At 37.8% G+C, this 23,171-nt stretch overlaps 1 protein-coding gene and 1 long non-coding RNA gene across 3 annotated transcripts in view; one reads left to right on the forward strand and one right to left on the reverse strand.

The window, feature by feature from the left end:
• Positions 1-11,198, reverse strand: part of LOC120513662 — a 29,393-nt gene extending 18,195 nt beyond the window's left edge. For both annotated transcript variants that reach the window (XR_005630317.1, XR_005630316.1), the window contains exon 1: positions 11,085-11,198. This is a non-coding gene — a long non-coding RNA (uncharacterized LOC120513662). The remainder of the gene's footprint in view (positions 1-11,084) is intronic.
• A 240-nt stretch (positions 11,199-11,438) lies between these two features.
• The window catches only part of SHOC1 (shortage in chiasmata 1), a 46,984-nt gene continuing 35,251 nt past the window's right edge, over positions 11,439-23,171 (forward strand). The window contains exons 1-7 of the mRNA XM_039733286.1: positions 11,439-11,557; positions 12,668-12,745; positions 16,404-16,533; positions 17,119-17,200; positions 18,780-18,970; positions 20,664-20,826; positions 22,653-22,755. Of these exons, the coding sequence (XP_039589220.1) occupies positions 12,677-12,745; positions 16,404-16,533; positions 17,119-17,200; positions 18,780-18,970; positions 20,664-20,826; positions 22,653-22,755 (738 nt within the window). The 5' untranslated portion in view covers positions 11,439-11,557; positions 12,668-12,676. The remainder of the gene's footprint in view (positions 11,558-12,667; positions 12,746-16,403; positions 16,534-17,118; positions 17,201-18,779; positions 18,971-20,663; positions 20,827-22,652; positions 22,756-23,171) is intronic.

Consider the following 23,171-nt stretch of genomic DNA (forward strand, 5'->3'; position numbering starts at 1 on the left):
TAATGATACCAATGGGCTTAATATATGCATACTAGTAAGAAAGGTGCCTATTGCCTTTCACTTGCAATCATTCCTCCCATTTCTATCTTCTTGTTATCTTTTTCAATCATACCTGACCTAAACTGCAAACTGTTTGGGATGGATTCTGTCATTTATCTGTTCACTGTGACAATAAAAAAAGTATGCAGAACTAGCCACAAAATCAGGGGTGGAGCCTCTTATCACCAAGTTTCACATAGCTAAGTACTGAGCACGAGGGAGTGGATTTTGGCAGGCCAAGGCAAAAAACAAATGGGCTTATCTTTGTCCTGCATTGTGATAAATTTTCCAGCCTCATAAAAGTGTCATCTCAAGACCCAGATCCTCAGGATGTGAAATATGAGAGCAGAGTATGAATCACTGGAAGCTGAGTCATGAACACAAAGAGTTTTGTAATATTAAAATTTTTTCTCTCTTCCAAAAAGATCCTACTGAGTAAATACTCAGTATATAATACTGATCCTGACTAAATCAAAACCTGATTTGCTTAAAGGCACATTTGAAGCCAAAGCTCACTCACTCATGAAATCTGCATTCCCAGCGCAGCATAATAGTGCCCTGGTTTACATTCATATATTCCAACTACCAGAACAAGTATCAGTCACAGCAAGAATGTTCACCTTAGCACAAAAAAAAAAAAAAAGGAAATTGCTTGATCAATTTCTCTTGATCAATGTAAGACTGCACAAAACACAATTATGGATGACATGAAGATTGGGGAATGGAGTAGCTGACATTTTTAAGAGTGAATTTTATCTTTGCTTTCTTATATTTCAGTGTCTCCAACATCAGTGTCAGGTAGGGACATAGCTACCCTAAGAAAATTATCATCAAAACTCAAGAAAGTCTTTGCTGGTTTGATTTTTTTTTTTTCCCAGGAGAAACAAAGATTTTATGTTCCCCCTGTGTTCCTGTGTTCTGTGCAATCTGCGAGCTATGAATTGCTTCTTTGCCTCTGGATACCTGCCAAAAGAAATTATAAATGGGTTACTTTGTTGCTCAATCTTACTCTTGTAGCTTTTAGTAAAGTGTTGAACTTCCCAAAAGACATTTTACATTACAGGTGCTTCGAGGGTGTAACAATCCACCCAAAAAGAACAGAAGGAACACTTTGGCTCTCTTCACGACCTGCTATCTTATATGACAGCTTTAAGAATAAAAAAGATCAAGAACTTTTCCTTCAAGTAAAAGTTAGATAAATTATTATTAAATTTCAAATGAAGTTCAAATTTTTAAAAACCCACAAAAATAACAAAAAAACCCCACCCCCCAAAAAAACCCAAACAAACAAACAAAAAAAAAAACCACACAAAACCAAAAACAAACAAAACTGTGTGAAACTGTGGTGTTGCCCATTCATTTCAGTTCATGGTACATACTAAAAAGGAAATTTCCTTATTTCCTTAGCTAAGTCTGGTGTTAATGAATAATCAAGGCATGCCTCTTAACTTTTACAGCTGACAGTCTCATTCCTGAAAAGGACACCATAGTTTTGGAATACTACAATGCAAAAGAGGACACAGGCATGGGGTGAAGCTTATTGTAAACAGCCTGAAGTCATTACATTTTTTCTGTCATTTGAAGTACCAAAGACCTATTGTTTCTTGTTTACTTCACATTAGATAAACTCATAAGGGCAATAAACACATCAAAAATATCTCTATATGGACTTTATCTTGCTTCTCTCTATTTAATTTATAAAAATAAAAATTAAGCATTGTATCAGAGATACATTAATTGTATCTCTGAACAGAAACTTTGGTTTTATACTTTTGCTGTTTGAGAGCTCTCTCCAATAGTAACTCTCTGCTGTTGTCACCCTGCTCAGGTAGGGAGAGCTGGCTGGACTGAAACTTCAGCTGGACTTCCTCTTATTGTCCACACAACACACATTATGAAAACATTCCCTAATTTTCCAGTGCCATGCAAAAGCTATCACCAATGTCATATTAGTTGCATGGAAATTCTGACAGTTTTGAAACTTCTGACAGTGAGTGAGGCACCAAGAGCATGACATGACATATCAACATTGCAGAAGACAATATGCCAGAGTCCTGTAACCATGCTTCTGCCCTCCCTGCACTACTGATGGAACACGCAATTAGGCTCTGGGAGTGTAACATTGCCTGTGTTATGCAAAACACATCTTACGTGACTGTATCATTCTTACACCTGTACATTACAAATCATGCAGTGCAAGAAGCTTTTTCATTCAAATAACTTACTAATTTTATAATTAGTAAGTCTCATTCCTGTGTGGCATAGCAAGGAAACTATACATGACTAATGGAATGGATGGGCAGCAGGAAGTGGATGTCAGAATGGGATTATATGGCATGCTGTGAGGACCCAAGTCTTGGTACTTTTCTGATCTTGAGTTTAAGGAAAGAGTGTTTGATTTTTAAGTGTCTTCCTTTATGAACTTGGATTGAATTTCATGAGCAAAAAAGCCATGCAGTAGAGTGAGTTATTGTAGACCAAGTAGGTCTAAGACATGAGTTAGGAGTATTAGCAGGAATTAGAGATGAAGCCTACTAACTAAAGTTGCTCTCTCCTGCTGACTTTTGGTCAACACAAAAATGACCCCACTACTCAAATAACAGTACAGGTGTCTCCAATTGAGCAGAACAAATGGGCTTAGACACTGCTCCTGACACAGAACTGAAGGACGGTAAATAAGAGGACACATGAAAGCACTTAAAACATATCTATGTACAAATTCATCTCAGACTGAGGGCACTCCCAGCACAAAAGCTCAGATAACATACATAGCAGGGATGGAATACTCTTGTGAAACAGAAGCAAATGCTGCTTGTCACTGCTGCTTGTCACTGTAAGCACAGTCCAGTGGCATTAGGGACACGTTACAAACTCTCTTTCAGACAGCTATTGCCATATGTGAATTTTTACTACTGCTACAGCTTTCAAAGCTGTGTTTCTTCCATCTTTTCCCTAAGAACAAAGTAATTACATCCTATTCGGACAGTTTAGGCATATAAGCTGTTCCAACTACATCAACAACCCTAAGTATTTGCACCAGTTAACATTTTCGTCTTTTCCATGACTCTAGCTGTTAACATTAAATGTAATGTTTCAGCAGGAAACCAGGCAACATTGCTTTAATTAATTTCTATGGTATAAAAAATCTGACCTTATGTACTGCAGCAAAAATAAGAAAGAACTCCAGAACAGAACATTAATTACCCTCTCACTACACCAAATAATTTGTTCAAATACATGCATAAGCTGAAACTTGACTTTAAAACATTTTGCAATAATTATGACACTTTGATCCATGATTCTGAGAGTATTTTCTGTTGCAATACATTACTCAAAGTCAGGCTTGGATAAGAACTGGCATCAGAAGTGAGAAGATGGCACTTAGATAAGGCAAAGCACATTGCATGCTTTTAGTTTTATCTCTGTTTCTTGGACAATTAACATCCTCAAAATTGCCAATCCCCAGAGTATATCAGACACCTTCTGTTAATAAAATCTTGTGGCTACCATCAGTAACATACATTTTAGAAGAAATGGACCTTTTCTTTAAAAAAATCTATCCCTACTATCAAGTACCTATAGAATCTATATATGTGATAATTTCTTTTGTTTTCCCTTTAAAAAAATACCAAACCCTTATCAATAGGTCTTATACCTCATCATAAAGAGAATGCATTGGTGCTTACAAATATTTTTTAAAAGCCACAATTTGGAAAATATTTTACTCAACAATACTTACAATATCAGCAATACAACACTTCAGTAAAAAGTGGGTGACAGCCTTTCAGTAGTTAAACTTTTATGGCTTTTTAATGTCAGTTCAAAACAAGCCTCCCTCAGTGGTCCATCAGATGTGGAAGATGAAACCAAACAGATGAGAAACCAAGTAAAAATGCCCAGCGACTCACAGATGTTTTGAAATGTTAAATGTAGCTTCCTACATTAAACTCCTTTACATCCAGTCTGGTCTCATGTCTCCTCCAACAGCTACCAATATTCATTGCATCTGCTGAGGGAGTAAATAGATAATACATGTTGGTGTAGCAACACCTAATGAATGGTGGAAGGTGAAGGGGAAAGAAATAAGTCTGGCATTATAGGTCCACATGAGGTTTTCTGACCATAATGCTGCCTTTCACCACCATGAGCTGTTTGAGGGATAGCTAAAAAATTGCAGCAGGAATGTTATCAGCATAGTCCTAAGGCAGAAATCTTTTAAACTCATATAAATTCTGAGCTTAATCATTATGTCAAAGATTCTGCCTAGTTAGAAAAACTGAGCTCTCCTTGGAGCTACCACTGCTGTTACAAAGCCTTGAAATATTTAATTGCAGAGCTGTACTCATTCTAGCTCTCAAAAAACATATCATTTAGAGCCTATTTTTTAGAGGCCCTCCCCTATACCAGACATCACAGTTCCTGAGTGCATTACAAATGCCCATTAGTGTATTATCTGATGTATTATGTCACAGCCTTGCAAAAAACCTGCATTTGTTTTGGATTATAATGTCCAAGAATCTGTCCACACTTTAACATTCTGAAAGTGTTCAGTGAACAGTTAAGCTTATAATAAAAAGAATTCACAACCAGCTGTTAGTCCTCATGAGATCATGATGTCATCCCTGCTCACTGCCCACTGTAGTATGGACTGGGACACTTACCTCATATACAAAGAATTTTTCATTGCAGGTTCTCACTTCCTTAGACTCTCCTGCTAGGACTATTTATTCAAGACCCTCCATTCTAACAATCACAGGGGGCTGCTGATTCCTTTAACAGAGGGAAAGACCCATTTAATTTTGTTCTTTTTTCTCATTATTGCCTGAAGTGCTTGACAGAAAGAGCAGGCCATCCTTCCAGCAGCAGAAATGGAATTATTCAATGCTCAGACTTGTTCTCCTGCCCTCCTATTTGTAAGCACAGTAGAAACTCCTGAGATGGTATCCGAACTACAGTCCTGTCATTAATCTAACAGTTAAGCTGCTTTCAGAGCTGGAAGATACTATGACATGTCAAACATAGTATGCAGAATGTCAACAACTTGGCTTCATTTCAGCTCAGACCAGAAGATGTTGAGTCTGACTGTGATAAGAAAGCATTTGCAGGAACTGTCAAAAATCTCTGAAAACCCCATTTATCCAGGAAAACTGCTCCATCATAGTTACAACAGTCAAAAAGTTCAGACAGCTTCTAGGTACACCTGTGCTTTTCACTCCAACCAGAAATATCTTCCTGTAATTCCTGCATGAAAAATTGTTTCTTTTCTCTATAATTTAGTGTATATCAATGCCAATAAAGCCATTAAGAACAGGCTACTATAATGCATTCTCCCTGTTCAGGAGACTTATGAAAACCCATGAGGTATAACACTTCCTACCACTGATAGCATGTCTTTGTTTCTGTTACAGTTTTATATCCTGATTAATGCAGTTTGCCAGGTTTAATTGGAGTGCTACTGTAAAAATTGCTAAACATTAGCCAAAGTCAAGACATTTGGAGACATAAATCATATACCTGTGTATTTACTACAGTTATTCATTGTATGTGCAAAAATTTTCAGTAGAAGAGACCTCCAAATTTTAACCCATATGTAAGACTCCTAAGTAAAAAAGCATATGTCACTCAAGCAAATATATTTTTACTAAACTTTTACATTAGAATGCAATACCTGATAAGCTGAGCTTCACAGACTTGCTTTTGCATTCTATCAGCTACCTCAGTCTACAAATACAAATAACAAATTATTTGACTTAACAAATTATAATTTCAACTGTGTTAGTCAAAATTTGTTAATTTGCTATTCATTAATAAAACCTAGTGAGATCAGTAATAAATACTGTGACTTTAATAAAGAAATATTGTGATGCTGAAGCACTTAGCTTCTCCATGCCCAAATCCCAAGACACTTTGTTCAAGACAACTACCCAAGATGTTAGAGCAGTTTTGGTCAGCCACAGATCTATCCTGGACAGAACTATTCAAGCTATTTACAAATACTCACAGAAGTCAAGAGAATAAAAAACTGCAGCTTATCAGCAGTCCCATGTCAGTATTATAAATAGCCTGACTGTTGTCCTTTTCATTAAGAATTTCCTTAATACATAAATTTCCACAGTTCTGGATACACAGGAGAAAAACAAATGTAAATGCCTCAGATCCATCATCAAATGAGCTCACAGAAACTAACAACCACTACAAGTACTTAGCAAGTGCAGAAAATATGCATGAAACGATGTCTGAGAGGCTTAGCTGGTGTAATAACCACACTGAGACTTGGAAAACTGTCTTCAGTAAAGAGAACCACCCAATCACACATGCAGATTTTCTGTTCATCTTTGCTTCTTCTCCATTTTTCTGTTTGGTTTCCTCCACCTACACACAATATCTGGTTTCAGATAATTCCTGTTTGATATGGTATATTACTAAGAATATTGCAGATGTGCCTTGCCTGAATCTGGACCTCTGCATTTCACAGCATTGTAATCTTACTATAATTCAATGTTGTAAACCCTCAAAATACAATCCCAGCTTTCCTCCTGTTGCCTTGGCTGTATATTGTAGTGAGACCTTCCTAAAACACAGAGTAGAGGGGTGTACCCTCAACCTCTTCAGCCACTCTGCTGTCAGCTTGTTGCCTCCTTTCTCTTTTGAACCTTTTACTTTTCCTCTACTGGCAGCTTGGGTGAAAGATGAACTGTTTTTCAGAAAGTGTGGATGTCCCATCCCTGTAACTGTTTAAGGGCAGGTTGGATAGGTCTTTGAGCAATCTAGTTTAGTAGAAGACAGATATGCCCATGGCAGGGAGGTTGGACTAGAGGATCTTTTAAGGTCTCTTCCAACCCAAACCATTCTGTGACTCTATGGTGCAGGTATCACAAAGTCCTGTGATATGAATCCTCCACCCACACATCACAGTGAAGCAAGCCACTATTGAGCTTGTAGAGGAAATGTTAAACATACAGAGTTTCCCAGCAATGATCCAGATGCAGTGAAGCTTGTGTAATTAAGCATTAAGTGCAGGTAGTCTACTGATCTGGTCTGAGAGCTGCAGCATTTAATGGAGGACAGTATTTCAGATTTGTGTCTCTGTGTGAGGTAGTGCCCTTAAGCATTACATATTTGCATTATCCATTAGGCAGAACATATTTTGCCATAACCTGGCAAAAGTTTCAGAAGCTGCTTTGAAGACAGCAGTGACAGGAATGGCAGCATGACAACGCACTAAGGAAGACATGGATGCTGAGCTTTTTTTAGTGGCAGATGCTCACTGCAGAATGGTGTTTCTAGGCCAGAAATGCAACCCAGGACTGCAGGGAGTAATCCATCCAACTTCACACTTTGCATGTATCTGAGTTCAGAGACAGGCTCAATAGACAGGGGGAAGAATAATGCCCTTCCCCAGCCTGAGCAATGAAATACATAGCACTCCTCCATGCACTGAAATACAGAGCACCTATATTGACTCTGCAGGGAGCCTGACACTAACCTCTTTGAATAAAACAATGTATATGTCTCATTGGTGATTAAAAACACACATGATGTGAAAGGTCCAGAATTTCACAAGCTTCCTACCTGTGGAGAACAGAAAGAACTTGCTATTGCTGTTCAGATTTAGACTCAAGTCACCATAACTAATTGTCCCAGGAATTTTTGGATTCATCAAATATTGCTGCAGTTGTCTCAGACAGGTAAGTGACTTCACTGAGAAACACTGAAACAAATACAGCTATTTTACCTTGTACTTTTCAATGAAATTATGCTCAAATGCAAAGTCTCAGTCATAAGGTACATATTCTCTGAGGCAGTGCTTTATGCTTTCACCACATTTTTGCAGGTAGCATGCCTGTGACAAAGTATTATACTACATTACTCCACTACAAAATGTCTTAGGCCATTTTTAAAAATGAACAATAACAAAGCTCTAATCTTAAAGGTATCACAGAATAAAAACATCTTGCTCATGTTGTTTAAGTTTTTATGTGTCTTCAAGGTTGTCTGTGGCAAGCCCATCTTCATAAGATCACTTTTAAATTAGTTTCCTCCACCATACAAATGGGCTGGAGTCACCTTCTACTGTCACTCACTCGGATGCCTACTCTGGTTAGTATACGATAAGGCTTGCAATGTGATTTTTAAATCATTCTTAATATTACAATGGTATTACTTTTTTACTTGAATTTCTTTCAGAGCTTAGTGAGACTCATGTGACAGAAGTATTCTTCACACAAAAAAAAAAAAAAAAAGAAAAAAAGGTAAAAATATTACCTGATACTTCCTCCTCAACAGGATTTGGAAAAACAATGCATAAATCTTTAGTGTTATATGCCAACGACCACATACCATACATACATGGTTCTTCTAGAACTAGGGAATGATATTTTGCAGTATTTGGAAACTGCTAAACAAGTTCACAAAATTTCTGTGTCAGCATAATCATTTAGTTGTCATAAAATTTTTATTTTCTCTCAAAAGAAAGCAAATAAAGCAGCAAAGAAAATACATCAAAATTCCATGAAAGCATTGTACTTTTATTTCAGGGGCTATCACTAAACCAAATTTCCCTTATGAGATTTTTCCTTTCTGACAGAGTTTGGGCTAATACAAAGACCTCTTGAAAGGAGATACCCAGAGATCTGAAGTCCTTCTTTTTCAGTCCCTGTGGGATTTTTCTGCCTACACTTTGCTCTTGCAAGAGAAAACTGTTCACCTAGATGTGTAACAATGACAGCCCCTAGTGGAGCGCACTTATGTCCACAGCAGCCTTTCACAAAACCTCTTCCACACGCACTGCTGGACTTGCAATACATAGAGGTACATTTTTCTACAAACAATATGGCAACCATTCTTCATTTTTCATGCACTCTAGCCAGAAATTAGCTATGCACCCTGTGTCATCAAGTTTTTTTTATTTTTCTCTTGTCATAATTTTCAGACTTACTAATTATATTTTCCAGTTACTTCTTTTTCTGAAATGAAAGTCAGTATAAGGTTTCATTGCTTTTATCATTATGCTAATTCATAAGTTTTAAAAAAATCTACTTGTTCTTTGTTTTCACTTGAAGTGTTATAGCATGACTTACTGCCAGATGCTTACTCAGATGCTCTGAGATGGTTTCTACATAACTAGAGCTTTAGACAGCAGGTGCAGCTGATCTTGGAAGCATCCATTTCTCATCCAGCTGAGTCTCCTTGCCCTGCTCCAGTGTCTCTCAGACACTCATGGTCTCCTTGAGTTTGTCCCCCAAGAACAGAGATCAGCAAGCTTGTGTCTGCAGTAGGGGCTGCTCCTGAGGAAAAGAACCCAAGGCAGAGGTGGAGTTGGGCAGGTAGAGGAGGGACTGTGGATGGATTGCCTTACACAGAGTGAGGAGGAGGTGGTCTCTCCAGTGCCTCCCCTCCCTGAGAGCATCCCTGTGTCCCTACAGGCTACCACATGCAGAGCACATCCCCCGGCTGCATCAGCCGTTTGGGCAGGGCTGCTCCATATCCAACTCACGTAGCACGGCTGGAGGCCATGAGCAGAGCTGGGGCTTCACACCCCTCCTGAAGGCATGAGTACTAATCCTGACCCTGAAGGGAAATAAAGAGATGCACCAACGTGCCCTGGCACAGAGCAGCAAGAGTCTCTGTCCGCTGCCTCACCAGGCATCGTCTCGCAGTGCTTATCCCAGGAAGGGGAGTGAGGCCTGGGGGAAGCATGCAGGGTGGAGTGTGAACACCAGGAAGGCTGAAGGCCATGCAGTGGCACCGTAGCAGCTGAGGCAGCACAAAGAGCTTCTGCACCAGGCAAACATCCCCTCACCTTTCCTCTTCAGCCTGGGGCCTCTGTGCCAGGGGCCTGAACCTTTGCCAACAGCTTCTCTTTCTCCTGGGGATGGGGTGGGATTGTCTTAGCATGGGTAAAACATGTATTCCAGTTGGAGAGGATCACTTCTGAAGTGTTTCAATTGGAAGTTAGTGCATTCTGTATTGTGCCTACTTGGCCTAACAATTCATCTCCTAATTCTTAGATAGCAGAATAAAAATATATTATAAATATAAAAATACCAAGAAAACTATGCATTACCAGCATTTGCATTTTTCATATGAACAGCTGTCTAGGAAACATTGGCAATGTGCCTGTGACTGAGCTAAACCCATCCTCAGAGTTATAAAAAAATACTTAACAACCCTAATTACCCCCAATAGCAGTAAAGAAAGCATCTGTGACATGCTTTTTATTTAACTTTTTCACTTACTGGAATCTACAAATACTGATGGAATTCCTGGAACCAGAATGAAAAGCACAAATTTTGTTTTCCACAGAGAAACCAATCCTCATCTGGAACTGAACCTGCAACGAGTTCTTGGAGGAGAGGAATATTTCCAGACTCCCCAAACTATTATACCAACTGGCTGAAGGCACCTGCTGCAGCACTGCCAAGGGGTTTTGCACTTCAGATGTGTTCTCTGTGGGTATCCACACCCGTCGTAAAAGGAGGAGAAGGCACGGACAGACAATAAAACGGCTTTGTGCCACCAGCAACAGCAAGGTGTCATTTCAGCAAGCAGAAGTGCCCGGCCTAGTTAGGGGCCAGGGTGCGTGTGAAGTCGGATGGTGCGAGGCAAGGAGGGGAGATGGGGCCTCTGCAGCTACTCCTGAAAGCCCTGTCCTTCCAGGGACTAGTCAGAGGCTGGGCACTGCAGAAATCTGACACTAAACTGCCTTCTGAGAAACACAGTCTGTTCAACAGGCAGCAGCTTGTGGTTTGTGAGAGCAATTTAAGCAGCCATTAAAAGAAAAAAAAAAAAAAAAAAAAAAGCCCTTTTTTTTCCCCTAAGCTGACTGTCACTGACATTTCACAGGTTTTCCGAACATAGAAGAGTAAGTATTTCTGGGTATTAAGTCGTGGCCTCGTTCTATTTCTCTTCCCCAGGTAACAGGGAGCAGGTCAGCGTTCAGATCCGATCCCTTTAAAAACTAACCCGGTCCCGTCCTGTTAACTTCTTCTCCCATGCAAGCTGCTACGGGGAACAGAAGAAGTGACTTAACTGCTTTTACTTACGCATTTACTGCTTTAAAAATGCTTTCAGCTTTGAAAATCTTCTAAGCTTTCCTATCGGCTAACTCCTGAGAACTCCCCTTGGTTTACGCAGAGATTAGGGACGCTCCGCTCCTGAGGCAAGTGGGGGAGGCGGGAGCAGCGGCAGCCAGCAGAGGCGACAAGCTCAGCGAGATAGCCAATCAGAGGTGAACGCTGGGGAAGACAGCCAATCAGAGGGGAACGCTGGGAGAGACCGCCAATCAGAGGGCTGGATTGGGCGTCCCGAGCGGGCGGGCGAAGGCGCCGCGGCGCTGAGGGAAGGGCGGTCGTGGCGCCGTGAGGGGCTGAGGTGGGTGACCGTGGTTGGTAGATTTAAAAATATTTTATGCTGGCAGAAGTAACCTCATATTTCGTTTACCGAATGTGGTGATCCCTTGAGGCCTTGGAGAAAGAATCAAACTGCTTCAGACTATCTACACTCCTTCCCTTAGAAGGTTCCCTTCTACTTTGTTCTCTGTATGATTGTGTATACCTTATTGCCTGTTTTGTTTCTTTGCCTGAACCTACCTTTTTACTTCTCCTGCAATACTGTTCTCTGCCCAGACTCCTTTCAAGTAAACAACTACCCCCTAGTTACTTTTTCCTCCACCACAGAATGGGTTCAAATTCTATTACATCTACACCTGTAATTGGTATTTCCAAATTTGTTAGGTAGGCAGCTTTAGCCTCCTGTCATACATACGTGAAGATTGCCTTCTGTCACAGGTTTCCTTTATGGTCCTACAATTCACTGTTACTGAAATTCAATTGCATCATACACTTTTTTTGGTATTTTTATATATATATATAATATATAATATTATATATATATCTATCATATAATTATCTGACTTTTTCTTTGAGTCTTCTACCTATTTTCAATTAAGAAAAAGTACTGTCTTACCTTGTTCGGATCCCAGCTACAATATATCCTATTTTGCATTCACGCCGTGTCTCTAGCTTTGTATAGTTTTTGCCTCCCTCCTGGCTCCCCTCCGGAGCATCAGCTGAGTTAGAGACCTGGTGTTCCATCAGGGCCTCGTGCTGTCAGCTGGCCTATACAATATCTCCTTTTTTATTGTAAAACTGGAAACAGGGGGAAAGTCCTCTCTCAAATACTTGGGACAGTGAGACGTTAATAGTCTAGACAGTGGAATCAGTGCCTTTAAAAACTAATTTATCATCCATAAACAAATCACTGAATCAGTTAATTTAAGAATTACTTAAGGGAGATAATTTGTATTGTCTACCTTCACTTAATGGTTGTAGAGGATTTCTGAGAATTAAACACCAAGAAGCACAGCTAAAAAAAAAAAAGAAAAAAAAGCCCAGTTCTTTCAGATAAAAATCAAATGTTCAAGGTCTGCTGTTGGTCTCTTACATGCTTCCAGAGGAAGAATACTGAATGCTTTGTATAGCCTTCTGCTACAGGAAATTCAGTCCATGGTGCATGTGCTAGAAATTATGAAGCTATTCATGTTGGACCTCAAATTCAACCTCCTCTTTCAACATTTTGAGGTGATATAAAAAGTTTTTAACTGATCCATATTCTGTATGTCTTCCAGACAATTGAAATGTTGAAAACGTCACAAAACAAAATGTTTGCAGCTTTGAAGTATCACTCAACAGACTATTTATATGAGGTATGATTTTATTGTTTCTCTTAAAAGTCTGAACTAAATATAGCAAATTTTGTGAAATTGAGAAAAGATTATGCTAAAAGATTGAGTGCACATTAAAAAATATAAGAACTACTTTTTTTTAGAATTCTCTTTCAGAGAGGTTTTTGTGCTGCACTTTGTGGGATAACATAGTGAAGTGATTACAGGCTTTTTTAATAAAAAAAAATAGGTACAATTTTGCACAGACTGTAAAGCATCAGTTATTTTTAGTGTCTGTTGCATTTACTTACCATGATTTACTTATCATGCTCATGTAAGTTTCCTGCTTAGAGCTTTCTTTGGAGAATACACGATGCCTTCTAAAAAATAAAATTAATTACTTTCTGGAAAACTAATCCGACTTTCTAGCTACTTTGTTGTGTATTAGAATAGTGATACACAATGCTGTATTCCTTAATAATTGTAGGGGAATGTTTTTGCATTAAATTCATGTAAAGGAGATTTTTTTTTTCCCCCACACAATGACTGTTTTACAACCTCTTATCCCCAAAGTACTCTGTCATAACTAGTTTTTACTTATATTTTCAAAGAAAGGCCACAGACCAAATACAAGAGGAGCAGAGTGGTGCTTTGCCAGAAGGGGGCATTTGTAGTGTGTGAGCAGAAGAATGTAGCAAGACATGCCGCGTCCGGAGCTCAGGGAGGGTAGAAGGACCCACAGAAGCGCTCCTAGCACGTAGCTGCAGAATTGCAGCCTGGGAAGTGGTCCTGCTGTAGTACTTGAGTTGAGCTGCGATCCGTGTTATGGAACATTGCCCACATCCCTTTCCTTAGAGTGCAGCTTCTGTTCTGTGTTGTGCCTGTGTATGTCCCTGCTGTTTTCTTAGATTGCAGCAACCAGAACCTCTTTTTCTATTTTAATTCCAACAGTATGCAGTCTGTCATGCAGTGTGGATATCTTCCCAATGTAGTTCCATTCAGCTTGATCACCAGTTGTTTCCATGTTATCTACAAATAAAAAATAGGTGTGTTAGCAAAACATGTCATGGGGTATATGCAAAAGAGAATTACATGGCTTTTCTTGCCTGAGTTTTGAGGATGATGGTGCTGACATCAGGACTACTGAAAACTTCTAGAGAGAAATGCTGAGTGACCTGCTGAATGGCTGCTCTGGAGCAGTGTGAATCTTGCTCTGTGGCGCTACCAGAATGGGTCAATGGATGTGATGATACATTTAAAGGTATACAGATCTGACTGTGTAAGGGAGATGCTGTGCTCAAACTGCAGCTTCTGGTTCCACTCTTGTGCCTAGTTGCTCCCCTCTAGAAATAAAGTTACGTTGATTTTTCCTCTGTCAATTGCACTTGGCTAAAACTTCCAGCTTTTAGGAATTGCTGGAATGCAATGACCTTATATCAAACTGCTTCCTGCACACAGCTCACTCAACTGGATGCGGAATCCTGCTCCTAAAATATTTGTTATGCACTTATATCATTTCCAGGTATAGTTTTTCCAGCTTCCCTTTATAAGTATCTTTGAAGAAAGGAGTCTTTTCAGTCACCCTAGACACAAGAGTTACATACTTCATGCTCCTGAGTATTGTAGGTGTGATTGCAAAGTCATCTTGGTAGTGCAAGGTTTTCTAGTGTTATAAACTGACAATACAAGCAAACTGAGTGGAACTGGGATAATATCTTTCAGATGGAAGAAAAATGTCCAGAGACCTTCATATTTTCTTGATAAACAGGGGTAAACATGCACTGAGTGCTGTAGCTATTAATAATGGCCTTGAAAAACACTTTTATATATTTGAGAATGACAAGAAGGGGTGTCTTTATCAGTCTTATCAGACTTTTTAAAGTGAACTAATTCAGCTTAAACTTTACTCTTTGAACTGTTTCATTTAAAATATTTTGTAAAATGCACGATTTTCCTGGTTTAAGGTTGTTACTTGTGATGATAGCTCTAGGATGTATTTCTTCCACTTCACAAATATCAGTGACAGAAAACAATTTTAGCTATTAAGCTAAAGTTAGCCTCAGTGAAACTACATAGTGGTGTTTCAAATTTCTTTCTGATCTCTGTTTTAATATTGGATGTACTTATATGTTCAGTAGCTTCTACTTCTACAGTAGCAGTAGCATTCTTCTTTAACCTATGAGTCCTTTGACAACTTTTATGTGCCAATTCTGACAGCTTCTTTTAATGAAGAGAAGAGTTATCTGTAGCATTTCCTGTTATCTCTATTAGGAAACTGACGGCTGCCCTTTATTTTATGATAAATACAGTTTTTTCAGCAGTAAGTTCAATACAGATTACCTAAACTGATATATGGCCAGTAGTGTGTTAAAGACATAGGTCCAGCTGCCCATAGTTATCTGATTCTGCCTTCTTTATCCAGAATTTGTGAAAGAGATCAGTGAGGAAATGCCATGCTTTGACTTAGGCAAAAGGGACTCCATTGGATCAGATCTGTTTTTTCACAAGAGCCTTTCAAGGAAAAGATGCTACTGTGGCAGGAATTTTTGGTTTTTTAAATTAAAAATTAACTAGCATTTACAGAATTGTAACTATTCCACAAAGGATTAAATGGAAATGGAAAAAGGATTTGTATTGATGAAGTGACAGCATTTGTTTTCATTGCTTCCCATGTGTGTATTTGTTTGTTTGTCTGTGTTGTTTGTTGGTTTATTATGGTTTGTGGTTTTGGAGTTTTTTTGCCCCTAAGTTTTCTCTTTTTTTACAGGAAGGTTTGAAAAGTACACCAATAGCATGGTTATTCTGGTTGCAGTCTAAGTCAGTGAAATATTTCAAATATTTCTAGTTTGTCACCTGAGTTTTCTAACAGTACAAGTTATATTTGGCTTGACAGCATATGTTGGAACGGGTGGGCAGTTCTGGGAACTGAAGCAACACAGCTGAAGTGAGGCAATGGGTTTACATCTAGAGAAAAGTTTCTGATTTCATTCATTATGTTCTTCCACATGACTGTAGCAAGTTCTCTTTTCCAATATGCCATTTACTCCACAGACTTTTAAAGAACAACTTCTTTCTTCTTCTTTCTATAAACTTGTTAAACACAAAAGTCTAAGTATAATTTTTCTTTGCTTCCTGAACTCACTGGTTATTCTTTGTTTCTGTGCTCCTTCGTGGGTTTCTGTGACAAAAGAACTGTAAGATAGTTTATTGAACTTGGTATTCAGTGAAAAGTTACTAAACTTCCACGTAGACTATTTCATTCCAGAATTCAACTGATTACTGTCCCTGGTTTTTGAGAAAATGAAAGACTTTAAAAGGGCTTTCATTAGGTCATAATGACACATGGAAGACAAGAGGCCTTAGAATATTAAAAGCACTTGAAACAGAAGTAGTAGGAATGATAATAAATTGTTTCAGGTCGGCTAATCCATGTGTCCATTCAGGAGACCATTCCAAGTGTTAAAATAAGCACTTGTAATTGCACTTTCAAAGCTTAGTTAAAGTGTACCTAAGCAAATGTTCAATTCTGCGTACTCAGATGTGTAGATTAAAAGTTAAATAGCAAATCAGGTAAATGTTAGTATCTTCTCTTAAGAAGAAGAAAACCCTTGAAAGCAGTGGGAATGATTGAAAAGGCAGTGCACAAAAAGAATGGAACTGTCTCTCTCATGATTTTATCACATGCCTTTTTTTTATTCAGAGCATGGCAAGGCAGAAGTTTTCCATCTGGAAATTATCACTTTGCTTTCCTCCCTGTTTACATCAAGATGAAAAGTATCATTTCAATGGACTCTTTGCTGATGATAAGTATAGGAAGCCATGGACTAGAAGTATGTAATATAATCCTTGAGTTTAGTTTAGATTTACTGTGGATTAAAGGAAAAGCTTGTGTTTATCCATAATATGATAAATAGAGTCAAAAAATATTTCCAGACATAGCACTACACCCTTTCTTACAGCTTTTGAAGGTAGAACATCTTCATTGCCCAAATTGAAGCAAATGGGTAATGGATATTTATTTGAGTGGAACCATAAATGAGATGATATTTGATTAATTTGTAGAGATCTCTGGATGGATTTCTTTCCAGAGAAATGTTTATGGAAGAAAAGCAGTGATCAGAGATAATTAAAATAATAATTTTGATTAGTTGGGAGAGGTTTGGAAGATGATGCTGAGGTTATGAGCTGTGGCAAAAAATGAGGTCTTCAAATGACAATGGTAAATATATGCATAAAAGTGTTTGCATCTTTCTTGTGCATTTGTATTGCCTTTGCTAATGGAAACTAAAGGTGTTGTTTCTTCTAAACTTTACATCATGTGTAAAGTTTAATTAACCTCTGCAATTATTTAGTCAATATATAAAAATTAATTTTAGTATTTTCTGCATAACTTTTTTCTCTCCTTTTCATCTTAGTTGGTTCAACACAGAACATGATGGCTATTTCAGTATTGGATCAATGGAAGAAAAGTTTACCTGTGGAGGATTTCTTGGAAAAGTCAGTAACTTTAAGTTAAAAAGATCTGATTTCTTTGATATCACTCAGGTATTTTGCAAATTGTACCTTAATGATGAAAACAGAATATGAAGCTGTTTCCTGACAGTAGCAAGTGTGCTGGAGCTGTATACTCTATCAGATAGCTTAGAGATGGCTTTTTTCACTAAAAGTAGTATTGTGTTTTTATGAGTTCACTGGTCTTGATGTATTTTTTCAATGGTTGTGTAATCTATTTATAACATTGAAGAAAGTCTCTGAAAACTGCATGAACATGAAAATAAGCTTCCCCTCTCCTCTCTAAGACAATTATCTTATGCAATGTACAAACATAGCTATGTGACTTGAAAATATTTTTCCATACTTAGAATAGTCTGCATTAAAATATTTGCCATCTTCTAGAAGAGCCTTACTGAGACTTTGACTTTGGAAGAGGTGGTCTGTATAGTCTCAAGCAGCTCAATTAGGGTTTTTTCTATCTATAAAACTGTAGTGAAACCCAGTGATTTCAGTGAAATGCCAGCTTGGGCAGTGTTTTAAGGTTCATGGATTTTCAGAGGCTTATGCCTTGTGAAACTTTGGATATTAGTTATTATCAGTACCACATGGTTATTACTTGTGAACTATACTACTTATAGATTCAAAATTAATTTCTGAACTACAGTCAAAATGTTGTAAAATAGTTAATTTTTTTAAGATGGGTAGCAGAGATTCCCCTCTATTGCTATTTACACATGAAGTCCTGTATTGAATTTCAGAGGTGTACCTATACACTGATTGCTTTTATGAGCCTTACATTTAGATGACTAGCAAATATCAAGATGATGTAATGCTAAGTATTATTAAAAATATGAATAAATCAATAGGATGCAAAATTGAGAAATCAGTTTTCTGAAATGAGAATAGTATGTACAATAACTGTAGATGAGCTGATTTGGGTGCTTCAGAAATGTCAGTACTCATCAGAGTTACTATATTGTTGCAGTCAATTTATATGGGTAGCACAGCATTAACACATATTTTAATAAACTATTGTAACTTTTGTCCAGATACATGCTTAGCTTGGGAAAATCATGGGCTTTTTTTTTCCTTTCTGTAGTCAAATGATTTTCTCACTTACTTGGCAAACAGTAAGGAATTTTTCTTAATAAGTAACAGTAGTACTGAAGTTCGGATGAAAAGTTACAGGAAATAGAAGTAGTTTTGTTTCTTCACTTACCCTGTCTTTTTTATTGCTGTTACTTGCAATTTCTTCATGGTTTTTGAAACAGAAGTGTACATTTAACCATAATTTTTGTCACAAACCTTATGCCATCAATAAGTTTGATGCTTTTTTACTTTTGTGAAATTTTATGCTGGGTGTGAACTTAAAAGACTCTTTTCTTGTGCAAAATTTGAACATGTAGTTTGACCATAGATCCAATGAATAGAGAGAACTCTAATTTCCAGTCTTCTTCAGTGAATATGGTGATTATCAAAGCTCTTAGAGCATCTAAGTGCTGTTGATTCACTGAGGAGTCAGGGAAGTTACAACATTGATTTTGGTACAGCTTAATCATCAGGGTTTTTTTCTGTTTTTTAGGAAACCTATCTCCTGTGTAGAGTTTCAGACTAGTAATGACTTAATAGAAGTTATTCCAAGTTCAAATCCTTGCTCTCAGATTGACACAGAAGAATCTTTTTTACTTATGAAGAGTGGTTTTAAGGAAGACTCAACCCAAGACAAATATTTCAAGATTTACTATGCCACTGAATTTAAAGAATCACAGCAAGGTAAAATGTTCAATTTGCTGTTTTCTAAGTTTTGGTTGAGTAATCTTGTTAACTTTTGTAGTTTCTTGCACATGCTCCAGAGACATTGATAAAATCATTTGGGTGATCAAAAACTTTGCATTTGCATAAGGTGTAACCACTGAAGACAGATTTATTCCCTGGAGAAGCAGGGCTTGTTTTAATAGCTAAAGAGAGATGCAAGCCAAAGGAAGTTTAAGATAGATTTCTTTATAGACATCTGTTTGAATTAGCATCATAAAACAGTTTGGTGGGAACATAATCAATATCCATCATTTCCAGGCACTATGAGAGAACACAGAGTAATTACAGACAGGGAATCATCCAAGAAGTGAAAGGGAGATGTGGGAATAAGGAGACTTCCATATTGGAAAAAAATAAGGAAGAAGAAAAAAACTTCCATTGCCCTTCTATATGTATTATATATCTGTAAAATGTGTGTGTAGATACATATGTATTTCGTACTGCAAATGTAAGGGATTGTGTCAAATGTGGTTACTGCATCACTTCTATCTCAGGTGAGGAGTAGTTTAAACTCAAAAGAAATGTGATGGCTTGGGTTGGAAAGCACCTTTTACAGGAGTCCAACTCCCCTGTAATCAGATCAGGTTGATCAGATCCTTGTCCAACCTCACCTTGAATGCCTCACCTCTGGGGAGGGAACTGCCTCACTTCTGGGGATGGGGCATCACCCACCTCCCTTGTTGTAAGAAACTGCATCCTTATATCTAATTCAAATTATCCCTCTTTAAGTTTAAAACTTAAGATCTAAAAGGTCTATCCCCACCTTTCTTATAGGCCTTCTTTAAGTACGGAGAAGCCACAGTACGGTTTTCCTGGAGCCGTCTCCTCTCCAGGTTGAACATATGTCAATTCTCTCAGACTTTTCTCACAGGAGTGGTGTTCCTTTCCTCTGATTGTTTCTGTGATTCCTCCTCTGGACCTGCTGCAAGAGGCCCATGTTTCTTTTTCTACTGAGGACCCCAGGGCTGGGTGCAGGTTCCAGGTGGGCTCTCAGCAGAGCAGAGGGGCAGAATCCCCTCCCTCCCCTGCTGCCCACGCTGCTTTGGATGCAGCCCAGGACACGTTTGGCTTTCTGGGCTGGGAGTGCCCATGGCAGGGTCATGTCCAGCCTCTCACCCACCAGCATCCCCCAGTCCTGCTCACAGGGCTTCCCTTGATTTGTTCATTCCCCAGCCTGTGTTGATACAATGTCTTCTTTCTTGAAATCACAGTAATTTGCAATCTTTTTTTGTAATTTTTTTTGTTGTAATTAGGGAATCTACAATTAGGTTTAGACACGTATGGAAAGAGTGCATAATTTCTACATTTAAAATTGCACTGAGCTAAGAACCTTTCTTGGCCAGAACCTACTTCAGAAGTTCCTTCATCATAGTTGAAAGTGCAAAAAAGGAAGCAAAAGAGTACCTTTTGTTTTTAACAGGATTTATGTAAGACAAAAGAAAAAGCTAAAGAAAACTAAAGTTATCACGTGAACCATAGAAGTCTAGACTTCATTGCACTTTAAATGTTTTAGTATTTAAGTGTAAAGTAAAAGCAGTTATTGTTTTGCTGACATTTATAGTATTTCAACAGTTACTCAACAATTCTCTTTATGCTGATAATTCTTAGTATTTTTATCTTGTTTTATAATGTTTTTCTTCTATTTTGTCAGATTTATGTTTGGAAGAGGAGTTTGTTTTTATTGATAATCTTGAACATTTTTGTAAAAAATTGCCAACTTTATCTATACTTCTCAGCAGACTACAGTTTTTTTTAGTGAAAGATCCCCTTTTGGGTTCTGAAGGACAGTTTTTAACAGCAGAGAATGTTTTCAGGTACCTACAAATTTCTGTATAATATTAAACATAAAACATAGTCTGTGTATAACAATTAACATTTTTACCTTTGTTGTATTTTACCTTTGTAACTAGTTTATGTTTGCAACTGGTTCAGCTTTTCATTTTAGGAAAAAATGAGGAGGGTGAAATTTATATGCATTAAGAAAACTGGATTAATGAAATTGTCACTTTTACATTCTATAGGTGTGAAATGCAATCAGGATATTAGTTTTGGAATACTGAAAAAATGTACATCTTTAAGGGACTTAATTGTTCCTCAAACTGACTGATTCTCTATCATGAAAGTATCACTAAATTTGGTAGGGCTGGGATTTTGCACATGCTTCCATGTTCCTTTTTTCTCTCCTCTCAGATGTCGTGCCAGTAAATCCATGCTCTTGCCCTGCAGAATTGTATTTCTTCAAGTTCAAATATTAATTATTTTGATGGGTTTGCTCAGTTTTGTATTGCTAGGTTAATTGAATGATACCTATGTCGTAGTCATGATATTGAACAAAGATTTAAACAGGTATGTTGTATGAAAAATGGGCTTAGTATTTTGTTAATATACTGATTGTGTATATACATTCATAAAGTCTGGCTGGCTAAATCTTGTGCTGATTTTTGTCATGTCTGGACCATTTGTATTGCTTCCTTTGCACTTGGAAGGGTTGCATGATTGTTAGGCAGGTAAAAGAGATTTTACCTGAACCAACTATACCCATATAGTAGATGAAGGAGGAATGGGGTTGTTTGCCTATTTTTTCAAAGATGAGCCCCAGTCGTGCAATGAATCTTTAATGTGAGACTATGTGAATACTGTAAATACCCAGTGAAGAGAACACAATCCAAATTCTATAATGACTTTCAGAAATACCAGTAATGGGAGAAAAAAATGCTAGGGTGAAACTTTGCAGAAATAGCTCTGACCTCCTGACCTGTGATTGACTAGCAAAACCTGTCCAAGGTGGGAATCCAGATCTCCTAGTGCAGCACACAGGGAAATGCATTTAGAGAAAGGGACTCAATTAGGCAGACTTCAACTTGAGTTAAAATTCATGAGCACCCCAAGGCTAGGTACGGAACAGTTTGTACTCTGCGGTCTAAAATATTCCTCCGGAAAATAGGGGTGTGGGGGACTGATGAAAAAGTTACTCCCCTAAAAGTTGCTACAGATTTAGTGCCTGTAACTGGTGCAAACACCTTATGAAGCATTTACTTTCTACCTTACAAGTCTTCGTCCCTGTGCTGCATGTGTCTTTGTTTTACAGTGCAAATACTAGCTTCATTCCTGAGTTTTACTTCCAAGTGTTTTAAAGTTTTTCAGTTAAACCAGGAACATCTTTTTAGTTTTCACTTTAACTAGTAATAAGCACACTCTGCCTTCTTTCATGCTGACTCTTTCCTGAAAATAGGAACAGAAGGTGGCAAAAGAGAAATAAGGCTCATAAATTACAGAGATTTTCTGTCTAGTAAAAAAATAATACACTGGAAGAAATTAGATGCACAGCTTTTGCAGAAAGCACTTTTACATGAGGGGACTTTTGTGCTGGGAGGCTGAAGAATTATGATATGAAGGGTTTATTCTGTAGCTGTTTAAGGCAGACCCCAATATTAATCTGCATATATTATTTCTTGAAAATTTTCTTTGGTTGATTGCACAGATCAGTACAGCATCGCTTGGAATTGCCTTTTGAGAAAAGGCATGGATTTAGAAAAATTTTTGCCATGTATATGGCTATTAAAACTGCTGCCAAGAGTTTCAGTCTTGGACATTAGGTAATACAAAGAAGTCACTTACTTTATTTTATGATCTTTTAAAGAGAATGTTTGACTTTCCAAAACGGAATGAAGATGGAAGAGAGTCAAAATGAATTGCAGGGGATTGAAGAGAGTTTCTGTACTGTGTCTGTGAAAGATGAAGAGGTATCATTCTGTTGTTTCATGCTATGTATTATGTTAGTGGTTATTCTATGTTATGCATGTGTGTTTCTTCATCTCTAAGTCATGTTACTGAGTTCTTTTCATACTTGCCAAGTATTTCGAGCTTTCATGTTTCCAAGATTAGAAAATGCTGGTATTACTTTTGGTTTTTTAATTCTTGGATGCTGTTTTTAGGAGTCTCTGCTCTGATAAGCTGTTTGTCCTGGTACCCGATGTGTTTGCAATTTTATGTAGAAACTTTTTACTCTAAGAATAAAAATTAATTAGAGCAGGAAGCCATGACATGAGCTTGGAAAACAGAAGGCTACAAGACATGTTCTGGGATTTGTGGTTTTTTTAAACTTGTTTTTTTTAAAGAAGCAAATCTACTTTTTCCTCCATTTTTCAAAAGTCTAAAA

Source organism: Passer montanus, unplaced genomic scaffold (genome assembly GCF_014805655.1).
Source record: "Passer montanus isolate IOZ18808 unplaced genomic scaffold, ASM1480565v1 scaffold85, whole genome shotgun sequence".
NCBI classification, from domain to species: Eukaryota; Metazoa; Chordata; class Aves; order Passeriformes; family Passeridae; genus Passer; species Passer montanus.